The sequence below is a fragment of the Cupressus sempervirens genome, chromosome 10, assembly GCF_028749045.1.
Source record: "Cupressus sempervirens isolate cs-2001-9-10 chromosome 10, ASM2874904v1, whole genome shotgun sequence".
NCBI lineage: Eukaryota > Viridiplantae > Streptophyta > Pinopsida > Cupressales > Cupressaceae > Cupressus > Cupressus sempervirens.
This window is the reverse complement of record NC_143127.1, coordinates 3,353,031-3,374,858: the sequence shown is the minus strand read 5'-3', so window position 1 is coordinate 3,374,858 and position 21,828 is coordinate 3,353,031. Positions and strand designations below refer to the sequence as shown.

Genomic DNA, 21,828 nt, shown 5'->3' with positions numbered 1-21,828 from the left:
TTGCAATATCAATATTCTTCATCATAAAAACTACGAGTTTTATGGCAAATTATCTTTTCTGCACTCTGGCCATTCTATTTATACCAGCTGGCATAGATATTGCTTTTTGTTCCAATTAAGTCTTAATAGTTGAAATATTTCAAGATTTGAATTTTTCGTACATTTGAAGGGGAAGAGTGATTGGCAATTATTCCATTGTATGATTCAACACTACAGATTTAAGTTTCCTTGTGTTGATTGAAACGACAATTTAACAATGCAACTCAATGCTTCTTACGACACTATGACTGGCATCTATAGATCATATATTCATCAGGTCATTGCACACATGCTCATATATATGCTTGTAGTCTCTGCATATAATATATCTGACCCTGTTCTATGCTAGGATCAAAATGTGATTTGTCTGGTCCACAAGATTGTTTCCTCAACTAATGTGAGAACTGGTTATGCTTCTTATGGCTTTTATGAAAAAGTACTATTCTACTCACTACTCATGAAACATGGGTCAATAAGTTTGACTCAAAAATCACACAGTTAAATCCTGATAGCAATATCACAATTTGACTTGCTGTGGAAATTATCTCCTACTTATCAAGTACTATATCATCTTTATATATCATTCTCATGTTTTCTTAAGTCCTCCCAATGATGGAGCAGTGGCATGGCATGGAAACAAGCAAGCAAATGAATCAGAACGCGCATAGGAGAGATAAAATAAAAACTATCCTAGAGAAACACAAATGAGAGGAAACTGTGCAGCAGGGTGAAGCTATGTTTTCTTATCGTCACTGTAATCTTTCAAGTTTCTACAAGTAATTAGCTCTATTTGAGCCTTCAAGTGCACTGTAACTTTTGCCTACACTCTACAGTGGTCTATCACATTTCTTAATATGGGTTATTTGAGCCATTAAGTGCACTGACTTTGCTTAGACTCTACAGTGCTCTATCACATTTCTTAATATAGATTATTTGTGCTAACTGAAGAGCAACATGAGTGTAACAAGAAATTCCAAATATCAGGGAATAAGAAACAGTTTATGCTTTCAGTTCTACATAGGTGAATCTGCCACTTAGGAAAAAACATCATGGCACATATGCAACCCCCATGACACTAGCAAAGCCCAAGCATCAAGCGCTTCTAAATTTACTATACCTATCAGCAAGAAATATATGATGTCATGCATGAAAAATAACAATCGATGCCAAGATATGTTTTTTCTGCAATTCTGTTCTCTCAAAGATTTTTATGGATGTGCTAAAATCAAGTCTTATTTACTCCTTTTATGAAGAATTTCTGAAACTAGCAGAGATGTAATCATGGCAACGTGAGGCAGACAGTAAAAAATTGTGGAAGAGTTCTGCAAGAGTTGACATAAGACGCGAGGCTGGGAAAGTGGCAGGAAAGCTATAGAACCTGCTTGAACATGGTTAACTGCTTGTTTGATTTCCACTTCCGTAGCAAGAAACTGGATTTTTGCTGATTTTGGGCGTGAGACAGGTTGTCCCCTGTCCATATGCAAGCAAGCTTGCAGGAGAAGCCTATCGGCTAATTAATTCTATTGTGTAACTCAAGAAAAAAAGTCCGCGAGGTTGCTTAAATAGAATTGGCTGACCTTATAGAACATCCAAATTATCGTAAACCACAAAAGATGAATTAATATTGGAAAATCTTACTATTGCATACTAACACATTACTTAGCTTAGCTAAGCAAACCCTTGATTGGTCTAGCTAGTTTAAAAACAAGCAGCTGATTAAAACTCCATAAATAAAAGAAACAGTGGTTTAAAAAAACTGCAACATGAACTGATCAATATTGAGAAGTGTGTAATACTAGACTTCTTAACATTCAAAGATAAATGGAATGTATTCAACACCAAGAGAAGCAAACCGAAAACACAAGCATGCTCCTGCACACAATGATCAAAGTAACAGCACTGATCAAGTAACATATATGCATCATTTGCATAAACAGTTGAACTATTTATGCACATGAACAAATAGTAGAACTATGGATGAAGAACTCGATTCATCTGACTTTATGCCTCTTTGCAGGAATTCCTCTTGAATCTTTAATATCAGGTGCCCGAGACTTCCCTGTAGCTTTTACCTTTCGCCGTCGCCTTTCCTCTTCACTGTCAGATTCATCTCCATTTTCCTTGTCTGCATTTCTGGCTTCAGCTTCTAATTCGTCCCATGTTTTACCTTCCTCCTCTTCAGAATCTTCTTCCTCTTCTTCATCCTCATCTGACTCCACTAGAGACTCATCTTCTGAATCCTCATCATCTGATTCTGATTCTTCTTCTATATCAGAGGGCTCATATCCTTGATCTGACTCTTCTGAATTATCAGAATCAGAATCACTAGCTTCCATATTCAGAAATTCCCAGCCGCCATCCTCAATAAATTTATCTGGATCATCTGTAATAGTCTTCAAAATTGGCCGCCAGTTCAAGTTCATTCTACTTTCATAATACTTTATATCCATGGAGTTCAGCCATTCTTTGATGCCATCAAGAGAAGATTGGGGAATGGCATCAATGCGAAGTACATCCCGCTTGAAGTCTTTGAAAACAATAGCCAAATCAAATGCCTTCTGCCCAAGTCCTACTCTCTCAAGGTTAACAATCTCAATCTCACTAATGGTTACTACTAAGAAAGGTAATTCCACCAGCTCTACCAAACAGTTTACACTAGGAACAATAAAGGCAGAGGCTTTGAAAGGAACTCCATGAAAACCTAGCTCTCTGAATGGTATGTCAAACTCTAGTTCAAAATCTTTGAGATGAGGCTGCTCCCATAGCTCTGTTACTCGCTTAACAAACCCTTGAAACTCTGCATTGATTTTATTTTTTCTGTCCCTCTCTTGCTGTTCTTCCTCAATTTCATCAGGATCATACATTGACCTTCTTGCCCCTCCCAAAGTCTGGACCACGTCCATTACCTCCACATAAAACTGGACATCCTTAGTCTTCTTAGTTCCCACCATAATATGGTTATGCAAATGAAAATGAAGCAAAGTAATCATCTCCTTCTCTGCTGGCTGAAAGAATGCGTGTTTAATATTTTGATACATGATATCTGCTCTCTCTTGTGCTCTCATGGTTGAATACCGAAATCCATTATAGTGGGCCTCCAGAGTTCCAGTCATCTTTTTTCTTCCACCAAATACAGGCCTGATCCACAAGTCTGACATCCTAATTGGCTTTGTTTTTGAAAGCTGGAGCTTCTCCTGAGTCACCAGTGTAGCTCTCTCTGCCTTTTCAGACTCTTTCATAGCTACAGACCGTCTGTGGGATTTAATCATTTGTACCACTTGGTTGATGTGCTTTGAATCCTTGGATCTAAAGGAAATTTCCTTAACATAAATACTGCTAGGGAATTTCATTGTTGGCATGTAGTTGGCATTAAAGCCAGTACCTGGAACATTAAAAATTATCCGTATGTATGAATTCCCTCCATCTTGCTGGCTTGTAACACTCTTGATGGTAGCTACATGGAATGGAACCATTATGCCATATATGGGTACCAGAACAGCATCATTTTTTGTATCAACTTGAATCATGAGCTCTCTAGAAACGGGAATATCATCCACATTTTTGTAGGAAACCATTTCAGTGGATGGCTTGGAAGAGCCATGTCCATCTCCTGTACCAATACCTCCTGCAGCCAATCTTCTCGCAGTCTCCTCATTCTTTTGTCTTGCAAGTTCTGCTTGGTGTTGCCGCCGCTGCTCCTCTTTGGTCATCTCCTGATTATCAGATCGTAAAGTTGCTTTGGAGATGCCTGATTCTCCTCCATTTACCTCAGCCTTTGGTTTGGGTTTCACTTCCTCTTCTTCATCATCGTCATCATTAAATGAGTATGCAACATCAGTGTATACTTTGGAGCTAGCCCCAGTTGCATTTTCGTGCCCTTTGTCCTTAACAACCACAGTGTCAGCAAGTAGCAATGAATAATTCTGTGTTTTAGGGTTACCAGTTTGTAACTGCAAATTCTGAAACCCAAGTGATACATTGAAAGCCATTCCATGCTTCACAATTTTGTCATTTCTTGAATTCAAACTTAAACCAGATTCCCGAAATTCAATTCCTATTCCTGTCCCTGCGGACTTTGTCAGATGAGGCAAAAGTTCGGGGCCATCTCTTTGAACTACCTCCATAGCTGCTTTATAGGCGGCACTCAGAGGGTTGCCTGGCTTGAGTGCACTTATGGCAGCTTCCTGTGCCTTCAAAAGAACCTTGTAGGCCTTACCCTGAACATCTTCAGCATTAATCAAATAAGTTCTTGCCACATTTGAGCAATAACTATTATATCTGGTTCCAATCGCACAGATAATAACACCGGTAGCATCATAGTACAGATGCTCATCATTGCTCACTGCACCAGGCCTTAAATCAAACTCTCCACCACTCTGGAAAACAGGAGAGTAACAAATATCAACATTGTCCGCATTCAACTTCACTTTAGCCCTCTGCGGATTGTAAATAGCTTTCTCTGTGTCATCCATCAAATCTGAATGTGTGACCTTCTTCTCCTCGTCTATAACAACCTCCAGCCTTGGCACAACAACATTTTTTAGAACAGAAGCACTCAAAAATGCAGCCTTCTTAATGTTAGTGACCTCTATATCATCCTTGAGAGCAAAGACCTCTGAGAATCCAGCGCTGGCATCAACGAGCTGAAAACTTGATCCCTTCAATTTGTCAACCCAACCTTCTAAGAGCTGTCCTTCTGGAGCCTCCTTCGCAATCCATCCCACAACTGGGACCTCAGACCTGTACCAAACTATAAATGCTTAAAAATTCAAAATAGTGAACAAATAACTAAGGACTAAAACTAAATTTCTGATAAATGAGCAAAGTGAGGAGAAAAAGCACCTGCAGTGCACCCTTATAGCCTCACACATGCTCTCCATCTGGGAACTTCCCGTGTCGTTCCTAGCCTTGACATGTAACACCACATCGATACCCCGAGAGCTCTTGGCCGGTTTTTTTAACACTTCAAGCAAAGTAGCCTTTTTCTGGCTGCATAGAAAATGAATCTGGTTTCCCATAAACAGCATTACGGTCTCGGGAAACTCGTACCCTAAGAGCCATATATTCAATGCCGACGACTTCAAATAACGCAAATCTTCAGACGGCGGAGGTGCGGAAACCGTTATGGCCTCGCAGTTGCCCCAGAAGCTCTGCCTGTAATCTTTCCAGTGATCGTAGAAAATTTTCAGTCTTTTAGTGAAGCTTTCTACGTTGATTTCGTAGCCACCGCCGGAAGATTTAGAGGGTTTTGCGCCCCCATTTGCAGCTTCGGCCATTTTTACACACAGCTTCAAACCCAGATGCACAATACTATATGAATCTAGGGTTTACAAACTTACAAAATTAGAACTTAGAAACCACATAAGCCTAGGGTTTGTCGATTTCAATAAAGAAAAGAACAAAAAGAAAAAGCATAGAAAATATAATTTGCCTACAAAATTACCGATTAGCGGGGAGCTAATTCCTGTCCTGGAAGGGTTCTTTTAAGGGTTTGCAGTTTTTCTTCTTTTTCAAAGATTTCCAAGCGTTTACACCAATTTCCAAACGATTTTGGTGATAAATCCTTTTCTTATGTTCTATCAAAGAATGAGAGGGAGCAATATAGATTTTCAACCGATTATACGATGGAAGAATCAGAGGGTGCATCAAAAACGGACTGTAAATGTCTTCCTGAATATGCCTTTTGACATCAGAGTCTAATTCTTCTAAAATGTAGAAAATTGATGATTTAATACAATGAATAGCAACCACTCAGTGCGAAGAAAGGTATTGATGTATCAGAAAAACCATGGCAATCTTCGGAAGCCTCCATCCATTTTTTGTAATAAACCGCCCTGTCCAGTCCACTGGTAAATGACTGTTCTCCCGCGCTAAATAAAATTCAACATAATCATAAGTCTTGTATAACGTTGCATGATAATAAAAAAATGATTTGTGATGATAAAAAAATATATTCTTTCAGTTATTAAGTGTTGTTTCATTCTATGATTATTAATTATTTTAAACTAGCACTTGTATCTTTAATGGGCTCATAATAAAATAAAAATAATACTAAATGATAAATATTGTGTCATATTTATAGATTTATATTCATATATATCTCTTTATGTCTACCTTTATATTAACCCCTTTCTATGCAAACCCCTCTCTCTTTCTCTCTATAGATATACACATACACATATATCTCATTTTATATTAACCCCTCTCTATGCAAATTCCTCTCTCTTTTTCTCTATAGATATACACATACACATATATCTCATTTCCTCTATTTCTCTTTGATCTACATTATTCTAAACTTGTCATTGTATATCTATTTGAATCTCTATCTATATTTATCCAAATACAACAAGTGAATAATTCACTATGAAATGTATAATTGAAGAGACCTTTGATTTGCATACTATTAGATCTTCAAATAAATTTGTATTATTAGGATGCACTCATAAACAAAAACTTTAAAAAAACTCTAGTATAATAGTTATTATGTTGATTTTATAATATTTTAAATGATTTTAATAGAAATTGAGGAACTTAACAAAATGAGTAAATAGATTGTGTTATTATTTGAATATGGTCATTTACATAAAATTTAGAATTTGAATACCTTAAGTACTTAAGTGAAACCTAGTTAGTTAGAAATAGTTTTTAAGGTAAAATTAAAAAGCCAATTAACTAATAAGTTTAATTATGTATATAAGTATTTCCATCATATAAAAAGATTGCTTGAAAAGGTAAATAATTCAAAACATTGAAATGTAGTGCAAAAATAGTTCAATATGGAGGAAGTTAGAGATAATTTTTAAGGTAAAATTAAGAAAGTCAAGAGAAAGATGCTATTGTTGATAATGGATGGTCTCCTCTTGAGCCACTGTCAACCCCATTGATGTATGGGGTTTTCATGATTGCCAAGATCAACTTGCCTCTGGCACTATCTTAGTCACTTGAGGGCAGTTTATATGGTTTTTTTTTTATGAATAGTTGTCATGTGAACTCTTGTGGGGTGATCTTGTATCTCGGCCCTTTTTGTGAATGTGTAACTTTAATATTTAATTAATAGAAAAGGGACTACTCATCAAAAAAAAAATTAACTAACAAGTTTAATTCTATACAAAAATATTGTTGTCATAAAAAGAGTGATTGAATAGGTAAATAATTTGAAACATTAAAATGCACTAATATTTAGGCGAAAATGGTGCAATATGGAAGAAGCATTTCTCGTGTATGGAAAAAGCATCCCTATAACACAAATTTGTGTAAGCCAATCATATTCCAAATAAATAATTTTTTATTAAGAAAAAATTATAAATGTGAATTAAAACTTTATAAAACCTATGATCATTTTTTAAAAATAAATAAAGCATTTTGATTGGTAGAAACTAATTCACTAGTTAGCACAAGTGAATGCAAAAGTATTGTCTAGGGCAAGTACAACAATGTTAAAACTCTAACAAAAATTTGTACCCAAATGGAAATAAATTATTTCTTTTATGACCTAATGTAATAGAAAAGAGTATCACTAATCTAATTATATAATACTAACTACAAGACTTCAATCTTGTGTTCTAGCAAACTACAATATTTTAACTCATACTAAACCAAAACTCAAATTGAAGGTGACCTCAATAACTTAATATTTCTTGCACACTAATTGTAATCTTAATTTTAAAAACTAAGTGCTAACCTTAATTGAACTTTAACACTTAATCTCACAACTTGAGCCTTAGCTCAATGATTATTATTTTTACATTTAATTGAATTGTTCAATTTTAACATTTACTAAACCCTAATAAAACTAAAAAATAATTCTCTTAATTAAATTGTAACCCTACTAATCATAACTATAGTTTATCCCAAAAAAATAACTGAAGACCAAAAAATATGGCAAACAATGCGCACATTTATGTAGAAATGGGGCATATTAGAGAGAGTAGGTGCTTTATGTTAGAATATATAGTCCACCAATATGACGAGGGGGGGTAGGGGGGTTGAATTAGTTATCTAACTAATATCATAATTATCAACCTTATTAAACTTTAACCATATGAGGAATATAATCAGAAACCACAACAACATACTCATGCACAATAACACCATATATGTTAACTAGGGAAACCCTTGATCATAAGGAAAACCCCAGTGGGGATGGCACCCACAAGATGATGTACGAATATAAAAATTCCTTGTTAGAGGATGGACCCTGTTAGGAATCTATAACAACATTCAATACATATCAGTCCCTGTTAGGAGTTGTGGAAGACAGATAGACCCACTGCCCAAACAACTTCAAGGGAAAGATCAATGAACCCACTGTCCAAATGATCGTTGTATTATTCCTTGCAAAATAATAGAAATGAATAGTATTGCTCCTTCCTCTTTCTATCCTAACAACTAGACTTCTGCTCCTTTTGATCTTGTAACAAGATGACAAATCTTGCATCCAATAATCACTTAGATCACTTACTCGTATTCAATAAACACTCTGGTGCTTTTCACACTTCACATGCACTTCAATCTTCCAATCATTACTTATGCCTTACAAACAAAAAAACATCTTTCCTTTATACCATATCTTCAAAATAATTCCTTGAGTTGGCTTGAGGCTTTCCCAATTAATTATAAGAAGATAATTAATTAATTTACAATTATAATACCACGGTTGGCTCACAGCCTATACAACTTCTCACACGTGTGACACTAGGACTTGCGTATTCACTAACGTCATCATCAGACTGTCATAAGTCATTAGCTGACCACGCATCAATAGATTATATCAGTGCCAAAGGATATAATGCAAACATTAGAAATTGCTTCTCAGGTACTTTGTCTTTGTATTGCTCTCTGTAAATCAGGTACAACTTCCATATGTCTTCAACTTATGTGTTGTGCATTGAACCTTCACATCAAGAAACTATACCGAACATGTCCATGAACTCGCATCACCACATAATCAAAACATTGTCCATATAGCTCAGATCTATGTTTGCTACTCTGTTAGTCTCCATATACAAACTGCCATGTTGACATCAATGACAAACACAGTCATGAATGCAACATGTCAACACTCTCCAGTGCTTAGGATACTCCCCCAATGTATTATCATTAGCATTCATGCTAACACTTTCACTAGACATAAAATTAAATGGGAAATTGATTGTGGATTCAACAACTCTCTGTAGAAACAATTTGAAACCCTAGCAAAACTCCATGAGATTAGGGACAAAGAGATAATCGAAGCCCAGAAAGTAGACAGCAAGCCCTTATCAAGAATGACCAATGGCCTGAAAAAGAAGCACAACTCACAAATCACTCCAAAATTCTGTTAGATTCAAATGGTGAGCAAAGATGGATGGTGTTAGTGTAGTTTTTTATTTTTCCTATTTTGCTAGGTTTTTCCTACACTTTTAATAATCTCGCTTAGGTTAATAAAGCATGTCTTATTAGGTGAATGGTTGTGAGGTGTCACCTTCCTACATGTGAGCATCCATTAGCTATCTTGGGAAGATACTTTGTTATCTTTAGTCCAATAGATGGTTGCTCCTCATTGGTTGGTGTTGCCACCTCCTCCCTCTTCCTAGCCTATATAAGCATGCTACCTGGCTTGTATTTGTATCTCTTGTTTTTGCATTCTCTTAATGCTATTTTGCTTCTAGCATTTGCATTACTCTCTTGGAGACTAACTCTATGATGCTATTTTGATTTTGTATCATTTGCATTCATAGTTTAGATATTTACTCTTTGCACTAGTTTTCTGGGTTATTAATCTTATCATATTCTAACATGGTATCAGAGCTTTTCTATGTGCAAGAGTAGATTTTAGTTTCCTTATTTGAGAGATTTGGGGGGGACTAATAAATTTTATTGTAGTTTTTTGAAAAACGAAGTATGCTCTTCTCTTGCATCTTTGGATGATCTTGAGAATCAGAAAAGTTTTGACAAAAACAATTTTTCTCTGGGGTTTCAATCTCAAATCTGACAACCAACTTGCATATTTGGAATTTTCAATCAGTATTGCAGGTTCCAGCATGCCATTAATGGACTTAGGAAGCTGATCCAGCATTTGCATGTCATATTTTGTTTGTTGGGGTCGTTTCTTGATTTTTGGAGCCGTTTTTTACTGTTAAATGTTGGAGTTGAGGAAAGCCAACTCCGAAGACGCCAAGATCACCTGCATGCGAAACCTGTCAAAGAGAAGCCATAGAAGGGAAGAGCATGGAGCACGGGCAAAAACCCTAAACGGACATGAGAGCCATCATAATGCAAACACAAGAAGAAATGTATTTACAATAAGAAATGATGTTATGATGTGATGTTGTTGTTGTTCAAATACAATGAGAGAGAGCCCGAATATAAAGAGCTCATGGAAGCTTGTAGAACAAGCTGGAAGGTGGTAGAAGATAAGTGTGACAACTAGAAGGGAACAAACTCCCGTGTTGTCAACAACTAACCACTACATGCATTAAATATAAAATATTAAATAAATGCATGACCTAAGTAAGCTTAAGCAATAGAATAAATAATTAGATATTAATTATTTACTCTAACATTAAAGGCGTCTGATTTACACTACAGCAACATCTTATGTACATCAGCAAAGAAAACATTTTCTGGGTTTTGTTCGCAGCCGCGAAAAACCATCTAGGTATCTTTTAGATTTTGCATGCAAGCTATATATTTTGCAGAATCGAGCATGAAAGGCTACAGCCATACCCCTCTCTGTTGGTAGTCGCAGATTTGAATGCAGTTTTCAAATGTCTCGTTCTTGCTCATACGGACTCTGATTTTGATGATTCTTGTTATGAAGTTGGCTATTTTTTTGTGCTCATCCACCTTTGTCGAGTGAATTTTTCTTCCACAACATTAGCCCATGTAGTGTGTCGGTGACACCGCCCTTTATCATGTGCTTGTACTTCTATTGCACTATTGGTGTTCCTGATTCTTCTTCTTGCAGATGTTTTTGGCATTGCATTTCAGTGTTCCTGTCACCCCTCTCCCTGTTCAGCATTATGGGGGGTTCACCTATTGGCTCTATTGCTTCTTTGGTTTGGTTGAGTGATCTACGTATTCAGTTTTTGTTCCTATGTACTAGGTGGATGCAGTGGCTAGGCACCTATGCATTTCGGTGAGATGGTTCATCTACTATATAGACACTCATTCATTCCTACCTTTGGAGGTCACCTCTTCGATTGATCAGCTCTTCAGACTTTGTCTTCTCTACCTGGTCATGCACTATTTCAATGGGGGTTCCAGCAGTTTCTTCTGACAGCGTTTGCAGCTTCATGCTTCGGAGATGCTTCATGCTCTTTTTTGTTCCTCTCTTTGGGATATTTCCTAGATTGGAGGCTTAGTTTCCTTCATCTAGTTCTTTTTCTTGTATTGGGTACCTGATCCGGCCTTGTTGTCGGGACCCATTTTCCTACTTTCATAGCTTTGTTAGGTTAGCATCCACCTAAGCTTCGCTTATGGAGGGGTGTTAGTGTAGTTTTTTATTTTTCCTATTTTGCTAGGTTTTTCCTACACTTTTAATAATCTCGCTTAGGTTAATAAAGCATGTCTTATTAGGTGAATGGTTGTGAGGTGTCACCTTCCTACATGTGAGCATCCATTAGCTATCTTGGGAAGATACTTTACTATCTTTAGTCCAATAGATGGTTGCTCCTCATTGGTTGGTGTTGCCACCTCCTCCCTCTTCCTAGCCTATATAAGCATGGTACCTGGCTTGTGTTTGTATCTCTTGTTTTTGCATCCTCTTAATGTTATTTTGCTTCTAGCATTTGCATTACTCTCTTGGAGACTAACTCTATGATGCTATTTTGATTTTGTATCATTTGCATTCATAGTTTAGATATTTACTCTTTGCACTAGTTTTCTGGGTTATTAATCTTATCAGATTCTAACAGATGGTAGACTTGTTAGAAATAGGAAATATTGAGAGGGGGGTGAATCAATATTTCACAAACTTTTGCACAAAATTGGATATCTTTAACAAACTTATAACTTGCATATGAAAGTAAATTAATTATGCTAAATAGTAAACACAACTATAAAGTAAAGTAACTTATAACACCATATTTTGTTAACTAGGGAAGCCCTGGCCAAGGGAAAACCCTAGTGGGGATGGTACCCACAAAATGATCCACTTATCAAAAGTATCTTGTGAAAGATATTGACCCTGTTAGGAGTCTTTTACATATGTATAGTGTCTCAGTCATTGTTAGAGGACTTAGGCCTTGTTAGAAGCCTCAACCTTGTTGGGATTTGTTATTACAATTTACAAATGTATGCAAGATGAGCCCAATACCCAAACATGCAATATACAATGAAATTCAATATACAAAGAGTAGATACAAAAACCTCTATATTGTTGTTGTATCTTCAATATCTAGTACAGCCTTTTGTTTCTCTTCACGAAACTTTATCACAAATCGCATTGCTCTGATCATACATCACAATTTGCATCACAAAACATAACATTACACACTTACAAAAGTTTACACTGCTTAATATCCAAAATCTTTTCCTTTACACTTTATTTCTTTAGTTGTATGCCTTCATGTCTTTACACGCTTGCCAAAATACAAAATTGATTCTTGCTAACTTAGGGTTAACATCTAGAATGTCATCCCTAATTAATTAAGTAATTATTTTGATAAACTAAATAATTTCTTAATGCAAAATATTCAATCACATATATGTTATCATGTTCTATCAACTCAACATTGTTACTGTAAAACTAAAATATCTATATCTATAATGAATGTATTGTCATGTGCTCTTACCCTCATCATCTTGACATATTTTCCTTCCTCTAGGTAATTGTGCACATGCCAAAAATTCCTCTATGAATTGCACTAACCAAAAAATTTCATGCACTCATAGATACACTTTGTGATACTTAGACAATTTTCTAAGTAGTTGACCCAAAACTTCATCTCCATGATCTGTTGACTTGATTTGAACTATATGTTGTCATAAATGACAACATGACATCTTGTAAACCTAGCCAAATTGCCAATAATCTCCCCATTTGGCATAGATGGCAACATATGAAAAAAAATGGCTAATTCCCAAAAACAAAATCTTCAAAAATTGTAACATTAATTACATGGTCATTACAAAATTTCAAATATGTGGATCATCATTTATTATACCATCTTTTCTTTATATCTCCTAGTTACAATATAACTCCCCTTTTGATTATAATCCTTCATTTTTTTACTACTCCCTCTTACATGTATATACATACATACAATTTTCTTAATTCACTCCCCCTTTGACATCAATGACAAAGGTAGTGACAAAACTTATGTACATGACAAAATTGTGTTACCTTTTTCTTCATGCTAATATTTTGGAAATGCAATCAGCAAAGCTCACTTTCATATTTTCAAATGTTTTCTCCCATGTGTCTTTGATTGCCCCAAATACACTGATCAGGGTGCATAGTTCATAAGACGCTACCTCTATTGCATTTAAATCTGAATATAGAAATTTCTCAAATGATGTCTTAGCCTTACGATATTCTTCTAATTGTTTATATACATTACTGATCTTCAATGCTAAATGCTCTCTCAATAGTGAGAACCTCTTAATGATTCTTTCTCTCTTAAGCTCAATTAGACTTATATCATCATAAGTCTTTTCAATTCATGTCCCTAAGTCTTCAATCTTCTTCTAAGGATGTTGAAGCTCGTTTGCAAGGTTATGTAGTTCCTTCTGCTTCTCACTTAGCTCTACATCCACATCTCTAATGAAATTGTAGAACAAGGTGCATTGTCCATACAATGTCCTTCCTTCTATTGTCCATCTTCTCAATTCTTTTATGCAAGAGTCAAGTGTTGCTAAGTCATTTATGATATTTTTGCACACTGTGTCAAATAGTTGTGCATCATGCTTGACTTGTGCATGTGTTTCTACTACTTTTGATGGTTGTATAACCTCATTATAAAATTCCTTAATTAATTCCTTAGCTCTTTCTTGGGGATCCATCTCTGTTATCCTTCTAGACACAACACTTTGAAGTTTCTCAGAGAGCTCCTCTAAAGTCTCTTGAAGACTCTTTACCTTCTTATTATTTTCAAATAATTTTCTTAAGGATTATCATCATCATCACCAAATAAGCTCTCCAAAGTTGATTCCAATGGGGACTCAAATTTTACAGGGGTTTCCAATAGAATATCTGCCTCATGTTGAAATATTACTTTGTCAACCACAATCTTTATGTGTTTCAACTATGGCGAAAATGTTGATTCCAACATGATTATTCTCAAATTATTTTTTATTTTCTCTTCTTGCTTATGTTCCTATGTTTTCTCCTATTCTTCTTCATCCTTCTTTTCTCCTTCTCCTCTTCTTCGATCTTCTTCTCTTCTTCGATCTTCTTCTCCTCTTTTTCTTTCTTCTTTTCCTCTTCTTATTTCTTTTCTTTTGCTCTTTTCTTCCTCTCTTCTATTTTCTATTTCTTTTCTGCCTCTTTCTTCTTCTTTTCCTCTTCTCCCATCCTCTTTTCTTCTTGCTCGTCTTTAGAACTAGTATAGCCCACCAAATTGTCAACAATAGAAGGACCATAGTCCTTAAATGGATCTTCTATGGTGTCCAAGGTGATTCATGTACTATCTATTTTCATAGTATCAATAGAGATGATTACCTGTGGAGTGGTGGTTGCCTCTGACATCATCTTTTCCAATCTCTACTATTGTTATTGGTGTATCTTGTTTCTCTGCTATAGGGATTGGTCCCCTTATTCCTTGTTTTCCTTCTCTTTGTTGGGTTCCAATAAAGTCTTTACTTTTACAATAGCTTCTTTTGTCTCCTTAATGACTTCCTTATAATTTCCTCCCATTATTAGTATTGCTCTTCTCTTATTCCATAGTAAGGGCTCAATGTTTTACATTACTCTTTTAATATGCTCATCATTTTCAACTTCACACAATTTTCTTATCCTATTTTCCCTTATATTTGTATCCTCTTCAATTACTCTTTTCTTCATGTTTATTAACCTCTCATAGAGATCTTTTGGGATATATTTTTGTACATCTTCAAATCTTTTGTTAGACAAAATCATATGCCTAATAACTACATTTTCTAACTGAATCCTATCAATACCTACGTATAAATGATAATAATTATTCAATTGAACAAAACTTCCATCATTAATTATTGCACAATATATTGTCTCTATCTTAGGTTTCGATGGTTTCCTTCCAATGGGAACTTTTAGCTCTACTTTCTCTACTATTTCTTTTACCTCTGCTTCTTCATCTTCAGATTCTTTTGATTCAAACTCAATAATTGTGTTTTTCTTCTCTAAGTAACCTTATAGGTAAGAAATGTTTTCATTTTCCTTTCTAGCCCATTAGCCATCTGCTTGACTCTCTTATGTTTAGGAGGTTCAGTTGGCTCTTGTTTCACCTCAATTAACCTCATAGACCTTCTGGTGCTAGGGGGTGTTAGGATTAACCACAGACAAAATGTAATATCCTCCCCTGATTTGAACTTTGACTTGCAGAAATTTAACTTAAGGAATATTGTCAAACACTTTGTATGTAAACTCATAAAGCTGATTTCCTCAATAAATTGCTTTCCAATGAGCAGATTTACGAACAACTATGAAGTGACATTAAAATGCATAATACACATCATAACATTTTCACAAACACTTGGTACACATTCAATAGTATATGAAAAATCTGGAAACTCTTTCAATCTGCTAATAAAGGGTGATTTTTAAATGTAGATGTGCACTTACAGCTGCCTTAAAGGCTGCAACAACTATTCAAACTTGTATTCAACAATTATTATGCAAAATATCAAAATTTGACAGAAGAAACCTGGAATTAGTGGCCGTAGTATTTTGTAGATGTAGTCGGCCAGCCCTCCAAACTTCTAATCAGCCGGAAAAATAAGTAAACTTGATACCAACATTGTTCACGCCGTACTGTAGCAAAATATTGTTCATGCCGACTATAGCAAAAACTAACTTCAGATCTACACCTCAAACCCTTGTAAATTTCTTTATGCAAACGCCCCAAATGAAACCCAGTGTCTTTCCTAAAGTGAAAACACCCTTGATCCTCCTGACTGTGTCTTCCAACAGCGAAGAGAATGCTAGCAAAGAGGGATTCCGTCCTCCAAGCCCGATAATCAAATATCCAACAACATAACATTAATCTTCATCCAAGCATACAAAAGAAAACTCTTCCATTTCTTTTATAGTGTTCTCACAAGAGCTCAATCTTTCGTTTTCTCAATGTGGGATAAAACATAACTCCCTTTATGTACCTTATGTCTCCAATGTGTTATAAAAATAAAGGGAACTCTTTTAATTTAAATATTTCCCACAAACTATAGTCTATGCATTAATAAAGTTAAATATTTAAATTTAACTTTATAAAATGGCTTTATCAATGCATAACAAATCTTATCAATGATAAATAAGTCTTCCTGTCAATTTTAAACAATTACCATCGACATACCACTGTGACTGAATGTCCGGCCATGTCCAAGATGACTTACTATAAATAGTAAGTATGCCCAAAGTTGCCTCAGAACCCCTCAGAAAGACCTGCAATTGAAACTGTCTAGGCCAAATGGCCTCTAAGCCCCTTTAATGTCCTAGTTAGCCTACGGGACTGTGGGGAAATAGGCTAACAACAACATCATGCTATGAATGCTAGAAAGGGGACATTACAGTCCGCCCTTCCCAAAATTGCTTGTCCTCAAGCAATTTCAGCTCTGGATGCTGCAATATCTGCTCATTTTCCCAAGTAGCATCCTCGACAAGTAGGTTCCTCCACTTCACTAGATACTCCCTGATAGTCCTCCTGCGAAGCACCCTCTCCCTGGAGTCAAGTATGGCCTCGGGAACCAAGATAAGCTTCCCCTCATCATCAAGAGGTGGAAATACTACTGAAGGCACCACATTGTGACCCAATGCCTTCTTAAGGCGTGACACATGGAACACATTATGCACTTTACTATCTGCAGGCAACTCCAACTCATAAGCTACTTCGCCTACTCTCCTGATTACTTTGAACGGTCCATAGTAGCGTGGTTTCAATTTCTCTGCTCCACTCTTCTTGAGAGAGGATTGTCTATACGGCTGTAACATGAGGTACACCATATCTCCCACCTCAAAAGACCTCTCAACTCTGTGCTGATCAGCATATTGCTTCTGCTGATTTTGTGCCTTTTGCAAATTTTCCTTCAAGGATCGCATAATGTCCTGACACTCCTGCAAAGTATCCTTGGCCTTAGGCACCTTGTTGTCCCCAAATAACAAATCCAAAAAATTAGGAGCATCATACCCGTACAGTGCCATAAAAGGGGACATTTGAATAGACATATGGAAAGAGGTATTATAGCAGTACTCCCCTAGATGTAGCCACTTCACCCAAGCCTTCTGCTCTCCTGCAATGTAGTTTTGAAGGTACCCCTCAACCCATTTGTTCACTATCTTTGTCTGCCCATCAGTTTAGGGGTGGTAGCTGGTACTCGGAGTGAGCTTTGTTCCACATAACCTGAACAACTCCTGCCAAAAGTGGCTCATAAATCTGTTGTCTCTATCACTAACTATGCTCCGTGGTATCCCATGTAGTCTGAATACCTCTCAAAAAAATAGTTATGTTGTTTGTGTTGTTGAATATGTAGACAAAATTGCAAAGAAATGTGCAAATTTCGTCAATCTATCTACCACAACAAAGATACAATCCTGACCCTGTGCCTTGGGGAGGCCTGTGATAAAATCCATGGAAATGCTATCCCACTTCTTCTCTGGTATGGGTAGGGGCTGTAGTAAACCACCTGGAAAAGAATGTTCCTGTTTGTTCTGCTGACACACAGGGCATTCCCTAACAAATTGAAGCACCTCTGATTTGAGTCCTTTCCAAGTGAAGCGCTCTCTCACCTGCCGATATGTCTTAAAGAATCCGGGATGTCCTGCCATTGGTGAATCATGAAATGCCCTCAAAATCTTCTACTTCATAGTAGACCCGGGTACTAAATAAATCCTTTCCTTGTAGATGATCAGATCATTTACGACAGTGTATCGACTATCTTGAATAGCTCCCTCAATAATGCTAGATGCCCAACTATCCTTAGCATATTCTGCCAAGATCATCTCTCTCCAATCATCCATGACTATCCCAACAGCAAGCAAATGAGGCCTTCTAGATAAAGCATCTGCAACAATATTTTTCTTCCCTTTGACATAGGCTATGTCGAAATCATAGGCCTGTAATTTACTCACCCATTTATGTTGCCTGTCATTAAGGTCCTTCTGTCCAAGGAAATGTTTCAAGCTATTATGATCTGTTTTTACTGTGAATCGGCTTCCCACTAAGTACTGCCTGAACTTAGCTAGCGTGTGCATGATTGCTAGCATCTCTTTGTCGTAGATGTTGTAGGTTCTCTCCACAGCTCGTAATTTTCTACTCTCATATGCGATGGGATGTTTGTCTTGCATGAGAACAACTCCTATGCCCTCTCCCGAGGCATCACACTGCAACTCAAAAGGCTTAGTGAAATCTGGAATGGCTAAAACAGGACATGTACTCATCAGCTCCTTAAACCTGTCAAAACAATCCTGAGCCCTCTCTGACCACTTGAAACTATCTTTTTGTGTCAAATCTGTAAGTGGTGCTGCTATCTGTGAAAATCCCTTCACAAATCTACGGTAGAACCCACAAAGCCCGAGAAATCCCTTGAGTTGTGAAGTGTTCCTCGGTGGTGGCCAATCCAGAATGGCCCTGATCTTGTCTGGGTCAACCCGAACACTTCCTGCACTAATAATATGCCCTAGATAGAGCAACTTTGTCATCCCAAACTCACATTTACTCATCTTGGCATATAATGACTCCCTCTCTAGAATACTGAGCACTGTATCAATATGCTTCAAATGTTCCTCCCAAGTACGGCTATATATCAGTATATCATCAAAAAATATCAACACAAACTTCCTCAACTGATTTCTGAACACTCTATTCATACAGGATTGGAAAGTGGCAGGGGCATTTGTCAACCCAAAGGGCATGACTAAGAACTCAAAATGTCCATAGTGGCATCTAAAAGTTGTCTTCCCCACATCCACCTCTCTAACCCGTATCTGATGGTAGCCGGATCTCAAATCAATCTTAGAGAAGTAGCATGCACCATGCAATTCATCAATAAGCTCATCGATGCACGGGATAGGGTATCGGTTCTTGATTGTCTTCTTGTTTAGCTCCCTATAATCAATGCACATCCTCATTGTACCATCCTTCTTCTTCACCAATACTACTGACGAAGCGAAAGGACTTTTGCTTGGCCGTATGTGCCCCATGTCAATCAACTCCTTAATTGCCTTTTCTATTTCATCCTTATATCTCTTCAGATGGCGGTAAGGTGTGATGATAACTGGCTTAGGCCCTTCCTCTAATTCAATAACATGCTCGATTCCCCTATCCGGGGGTCTCCCTGGAGGTATCTCACCAAACACCTTAGTATGTTTGGTTATTATTTTTTGTACATCAGGTGGATACTCTAGTTTATGCTACTCTGTCATCTTAGGCATTACTCTAAACTCTGCTGCCCACTGCACCTGATCATGTCTAAAGAAACTCTGCATCTGCTTGAGTGACACCACTCGAAGTCTCCCATCTGACAAACCTCTGAGCACTATCTTCTTACCATTTTCCTCAAACCTCATTTCCATTTTCTCAAGGTTAAATGTGAACTCTACCAGAGACTTCATCCAGTTCATCCCAAGCACCATATCCTGATCACCAATGTTGACCACAAAGAAATCTCCTGTCATGTCATAATCTCCCAAACGAAGCTGCAAGTTGGAGATTTTCTTGGTACATTCAATTTTGAAGCCATCGGCAACCATCACCTTAAATCCCCTATGCTCCTCTGTATGTAGCCCTCTGCGTGTCACAAACTTCTCATCAATGAAGTTATGTGTTGCCCCTATATCAATGAGTGCCACAACTCTCTGTCCATCCAAGGTTCCCCTAACTCTGAAAGTGACGGCCTCTTGTATACTTGACAACTGAGCTATCGTGCTATCACCGCGTGCTTCCTCCTGTGAAGAACTATCATCATCTCCATCTGATTCAGATGACTGCTCTGAATCTCCATCTACTGACTCTTCCGCTGAAAAGTACTCCATCTGCTTAGCTTTTGCTTTCAATGGACACTTATGTGACAAATCCCAAGGCTCCCTGCAATGAAAACAAAGCTTCTTCTTCCTGAGATCATTAAGTGTCTCATTGTCCAACCTCTTACTTTCCTCCTTAGCTGGCTGAACCTCTTTATGAAAAGGTTTCTTGTCCTTATCTTTCCTTGAAGGGAAACTCTTTGCCTGGAATTTATTTTTTGAAGATGAAGAGGAATCCATGTCACGAGCTTTCTTAATGGCTTCCTGCAAAGTGGGAGGGTTGAGAGCTTTAATCCACCCTCTCAACGGATCAGCTAACCCATCCATAAATAGAACTAGTATCCTCCGTTCAGATACATCTGTTACTAACACTGCAAGTTTCTGAAACTCTGAAATGTATGTTTCCAATGAGCCCCACTGTTTAAGCTGAGCTAACTCCTTGAAATGGAGTTCTGGAACCTTCCTATCAAAACGTTCAATCAGCCTCTCTGTAAACTCCACATATGAGGTAATGTGTGCATGTCCCATAGTGACCATACCATGATGCCACCACTCGTGTGCTAACCCATCCAGATGAATTGCTGCGTACTTAATAGCTTCTTCCTCGGGCATAGGGTTCAATTGAAAGTATGTGTCAAGCTTTTGAACCCAAGCTCTTGCTGTAGACTTTCCTAAGCCATCATAATATGGTAACTCAAGTCTCCCTACTTTCTTCCGTAGCTCATAGCTCTGGTTCCTGTCATGTCCACGTGGCATATGTTTCATCCGCACATCCACATACTCCCTAAAGGTAATTGCAGCAGTAAAATTTGGCCCTCCGGCTTTCCAATCTCTCCTCAACTGGTCCTGTATATCAGTAATCTGGGGCTCTGGTACGAGCTGCTCTGGAGCTCTAGGAGGAAATATAGGAATCATGGGCCTTGAACTCACTGTCCTAGCTCGCTGGGGTGCATGACCGAAATTGTTCCCAACTTGTTCATCTCCATTATGTGTCCCATCCTGATCATTTCCATTCTGATTGTTACCATTCTGATTATTTCCTCCACCCATGTTAGCATTCAACCCCATTTGACGAGCCATCATCTACATCATAAGATCCAATCTCTGATTCTGTTCCTGTGCCCTTTGTTCTGCTACTCGCTGACCCTGTACCAAGGTCTCTAATAACTGTAAGAATCTTTCCTCTCCAGGCTTTGGACTGGCATTCCCGCCTCCACCTAATCTTGTATTCCTATCATCTCGGTCACCCATATTGCTATCTTGATCAAAGAATACCTTCGTTGTGTCTGTATGACTGGATTCTATACCCCCCTGTACGGATGAACTAGACTGTTTGCTTTGCAGGTCTAAACTCCTACTTTGTCTTGCTCTGGTATTGCGAAAATTATAAGGCCCCTGTCACATGCTCAAACATAAATGCTCTGATTTTAGTGTTTTGACATTTCATCAAACACTTTCCCCTCTATCCGCTAGTTCCAAATTTCCTATAAGACCTCCACAGGATGGCAGGACTTATAGCTCTGATACCACTGTAATATCCTCCCTTGATTTGAACTTTGACTTGCAGAAATTTAACATAAGGAATACTGTCAAACACTTTGTATGCAAACTCATAAAGCTGATTTCCTCAATAAATTGCTTTCCAATGAGCA

General features: G+C 37.3%; 1 protein-coding gene across 1 annotated transcript; it reads right to left on the bottom strand.

Annotated features, from left to right (window-relative positions):
- Window positions 1-1,785: 1,785 nt before the first annotated feature.
- Window positions 1,786-5,927, bottom strand: LOC149532265 (FACT complex subunit SPT16-like). Its single transcript, XM_089803101.1, has 3 exons — window positions 5,483-5,927; window positions 4,882-5,359; window positions 1,786-4,779 (listed from the first exon to the last, which is right to left on the bottom strand). Exons 2-3 carry the CDS (start codon window positions 5,313-5,315, stop codon window positions 2,031-2,033), a joined length of 3,183 nt encoding a protein of 1,060 aa, XP_089659227.1. The 5' UTR covers window positions 5,316-5,359; window positions 5,483-5,927; the 3' UTR covers window positions 1,786-2,030.
- Between the last annotated feature and the right edge of the window lie 15,901 nt (window positions 5,928-21,828).